General features: G+C 48.1%; 1 protein-coding gene across 1 annotated transcript; it reads right to left on the reverse strand.

The window, feature by feature from the left end:
* Positions 1 to 1,291: 1,291 nt before the first annotated feature.
* Positions 1,292 to 2,368, reverse strand: LOC119320629 (high-affinity nitrate transporter 2.1-like). Its single transcript, XM_037594641.1, has one exon. The coding sequence runs from the start codon at positions 2,366 to 2,368 to the stop codon at positions 1,352 to 1,354; it is 1,017 nt and encodes a 338-aa protein (XP_037450538.1). The 3' UTR covers positions 1,292 to 1,351.
* Positions 2,369 to 4,262: the final 1,894 nt, after the last annotated feature.

Raw genomic sequence — 4,262 nt, forward strand, 5'->3', positions numbered from 1 at the left:
CCCGGGTGCAGGGGAAGGACGAGGGGGGGGGGGAGCTGGATCTCGAAGCCGCCTTCAAGAAGGAAACAATGCCTGGGGCACCGCCGGCGTCGTGGCCGCCGCAACCGGCCAAGAAATTACTCCGATCCAGAGATCCCAACCCCACATCCGCGCAATCCGCCACCGGATCCGGCCGGATTGACGAGGAGGAAGCAGCAGCACGGGGGCGTCGTCTTCAAATCTAGCGAAGGAGAGCAGCAGGGGATCCCTCCACGTGGCGCCCGCATCCACCGCCAGCTCGCCGCCCGCGCGGCCGAGAAGACGCGGTCCACAACTCCGACGAGCGCCGCCCGCCTCCCGGACGACGCCGCCCTCACCAGCAGAGGCCGCCGCCTCAAACCCGAGGCCTGGGCCGGACGGATCTGGCGGATCCGATCCCTGCGCCTGCCCGAGCGCGAGAAGCTCCCCGCCGCCACCCTCCTTGGCTGCGCCCAGGGCCTGCCCGGCGCTAGCCTCTGGCAGCGGCGAGGAAAGGAGGAACGTGGTGACGACGAGGGGCGGCCTCGCGAGATCGCCCCCGTGTCGCCCTAGCGGGGCGACGCGGGGGTACGGGGGCCTTTCCTCTTTAAAATGGGGAGATTTTCACTTCCCGGCCTCTGCACCAACTAAGGATGCATACGGCCATTTTAGTATGAGTACCAAGATAAACATGGTCCTCAGAATTTTTTAAATGAGTATCAAGATATTTCTTGATGAGTGGTTCCACCACACATCAAACTTGATCCTCAATAAACGGGGGAAAACCCCTGTGCATCACCTGTCAATTCTGGGAACTGAACTCGGGTCGTTGGGTTGCACAACCACATACCCAACCACTGAGCCAAGGCTCTCTCTGCAGACAGATTTGCTGTTAGGAGGGTCAAAGACAAGATTTAGGCTTCGTGTTGATAGTTAGGCTAGAAGTCATAATTATGTGAAATCAAACCCAAAGGTTCATGGTTAAGTTTTGTAAGTTGAGCTGAAATTGTGGTTCCTTGTAATTATCTCTTAAAAAAGAAGCTTCCTATTGAACCAAAATTTGGCTCTACGTGTAAGTGCAAACCTCCCGAACAGCCTCGTGTAAGTGCACATATTTGAATTTGCTCGGAGTCAGAGCGAAAGTGCACAACATTTCAGAATTGTTCATGTAATTTCAGGCCACTTTGATTGTGCAAACCATCATTCGCGTGCATACACAATTCTTGCGTAAAGATGAAAAAACGTTTCCTAACATACACTGGCAGAACTACATTGGGTTGCAGGCGTAGATACATACGATGTGTATATATACTCCGCAAGCTGTACATATCTTAGGTAAAAGAAAATTTGGATCTTATACGTGTTGGGGCGTGTTGTTGGGTGGCGTAGCGGATGTGGCAAGGATGACGTTGCGCCTGCCGCGTTCCGATCGGGAGTTCTCAGCAAACTTTTGTCCTGCGATATGGAGACCCTTGCTCTTCTCCTCCTCTGACCACTCGGAGGCGTAGTACTCCTGTTCGGTGGCGTCGGCGCTGGCTGGGAAGAACATAGAGCCCCACTGAGGGAAGTGAACGAGAGCGACGGGGAGAGTGCATGCCATGATCATGATGCCCATGTACTCAAGACCCCTGCCAGTGGAGTATTGCGACGAAGTGAAGAAGAGAAGTTGTGTGAGTCCCGCACCCACGTTGCCACCAGCGCCGGTCAGCCCAGAGATGATGCCAAGGGATCGCCTAGAAACAAAGGGTGCGACGCCAAAGACAGCACCACACGCAGCCTGGGCGCAGATGGAGAAGAGGACCATGGCAGTCACCGAGGCGGGGAGGGCCGAGGCGCGACCGAGCCAGATGCAAAAAGCACCGCCAGCTGTCTGGAGGATCCAAATGTTCCAAAGGCGAGCACGCATACCAAAGTAGCGAGCACCAAGATCGGAGAGGTATCCTCCCATAGGACGCGCGACGATGTTGGCCATGCCGAAGCAAGCAGCGATAGTGCCAGCGGCGCGAAGGTCAAGGTGGAAGTGGTCGTAGTAGTACTCGGCGATGACATTGTCGGTGGTGAGCTCGACCCCCATGCAGTAGCCATAGAGGAGGACAAAGATCCATGTCCGGTAGTTGGTGACGGCTCCCCAAAGGACCTTGGAGAACTTGTCCTTGGCCATGTCTCCCTTCTTCTGGAGGCTCGCAAGGTTGCCGTCGGGGAGGTCTTGCCCCATGGTGAGCACGAGCAGGCCCATCACGATGTGCATCATGCCCGGAACGAAGTAGGCGATACGCCATGCCACGAAGGGTGTGGCACCACACTTTTGGATTGCATGGAAGACGAGGGGCATGATGAGTAGTGAAATGACTATGAGGGTGCTTGGATACATTTTAGTCCCATGACTAAAAGTAGTGGGACTAAAACTTGTTAGCCTCACCCATGGTTGGATACAAATACTAAATAGACTAAAATCGAGTTAACGAACATTTATTATCCTTCAAACCCTCCAATCCAGAACTCGCATGTGTTAAAGGAGAGGAGTTAAATGAGGGGAGAGATGACTAATCCACATTTTAGTAGCGTTTCCCTGACTAATTTTTTAGTCTCAAGACTAGTTCTAGCCTCTCTTTAGTCAGGAGTGATTGGAACTTTAGCCTCTAAAAAAAACTAGTTTTAGTCAGACTAAAAATAATCCCTTGGATCCAAGCATGCTCTATTTCTGTTGTACTAGAATTTCCAGGGCATAGGTCGGCGACAGGACTTCTGGTTTCAGTTTGTTGCGTGCAACTTTTGCTGCGATCCAACGGCCACGGCTACGACCATGCTAGCATACGTACGCATACATTGCATTCCGGTCTTCCTTAAAACCAAAGGGCGTGTACATTGCACGGAGTCGATGCTCTGACTTTGCGACACACACACTTGGCTCGCAACTATGTCAACCTTGACACCGACGGCATGTACGTACTACTTAGAAGGGGACAGGTAGTGACCTCACGTACATCTTTCAATTTCCCTTGTTGCATGCCTCTTGGCACAGTAATTAATTTAAATTACACATAATGATTAATTGATTATTGATTGTGTTGGAAATAACCTAGTTGCATCTAGAGATGTCTGTGTGCTATTTATTTTTTTTGATAAAGAACATTTCTCCATTGATTAATGAAAGTTCCACCCGCAAAAAAAAAAGTTCAAGAAACTCTAGACAGTGTGTTCAACAAGGGAGCATAAACCGTCATTTGTCATTTACAATGAGTGCAGGCCAGACCTAGTGTTTTCACCCTAAAACTTGAGATCTTACTAGTACAGAACCGGTCTTTAGTGCCGGTTCGTGACGGCCTTTAGTGCCGGTTCGCCAACCGGCACTAAAGAGTGGGGACTAAAGCCCCCCCCTTTAGTACCGGTTCGTCACGAACCAGCGCTAAAGTGCCACCACGTGGCACGAGCCAGGCCCGTTTGCGTGTAGGGCATTAGTACCGGTTGGTGACATCAACCGGTACTAAATGCTTGGTTGTTTTTTTTAATTTTTCTTTAATTTTGTGTTTTCAATTTAATTTAGTGATTGTTTTACATTATAATGAGTTGTTACATCATTAGGTGAAAGTACCGCGGATTAGTTTCGACTGGATGCATTAGATATCTAGCTACTAGCTACTCCCTCCGTTCCTTTATATAAGGTGTATTAGTTTTTTCGAAAGTCAAACGAGTGCAAGTTTGACCAAGTTTTTAGAAAAATGTATCAATATTCATAATATGAAATTTATATCATTTGATCGATCATGAAAGGTAGTTTCATATTTTATCTATTAGGTATTGTAGATGTTTCTATTTTGTTCTATAATCCTGGTCAAACTTTTAAATGGTTGACTTGCATGAAAACCAATACACCTTATATTCTGGAACGGAGGGAGTAGCTAGCTAAGTGATCAAGTATATGCCATATCCATATTAATTATACTTGATCAACTATAATATATACGGATATGGCATATACTTGATCACTTAGGTAGGATCCATCCAACTGAAACTAATCTGCGGTTTCTTTCATTAAATGATATAATAACTCATCATCATCATCATATTAATCATCATAGTCATGCATTACCGCTAACTATCTAATCACCACCAGCACTACTAGCTTAAAGAAGAAACATTCACTTGTACCAGAAGCAAAAATATCATCGAGTTCAACATGATTGTCATGATATTATAAGCGTTCATATATAACACCACAAAAGCAAATCACTTAAGTTCAGAACGAAGAACACGGACATGAAAGG

This window comes from Triticum dicoccoides, chromosome 6B (assembly GCF_002162155.2).
Source record: "Triticum dicoccoides isolate Atlit2015 ecotype Zavitan chromosome 6B, WEW_v2.0, whole genome shotgun sequence".
Taxonomy (NCBI): Eukaryota; Viridiplantae; Streptophyta; class Magnoliopsida; order Poales; family Poaceae; genus Triticum; species Triticum dicoccoides.

Excerpts from the sequence above, each read along its gene's own strand:
- LOC119320629 (XM_037594641.1), bottom strand. The coding sequence starts at position 2,368 with ATGTATCCAAGCACCCTCATAGTCATTTCACTACTCATCATGCCCCTC.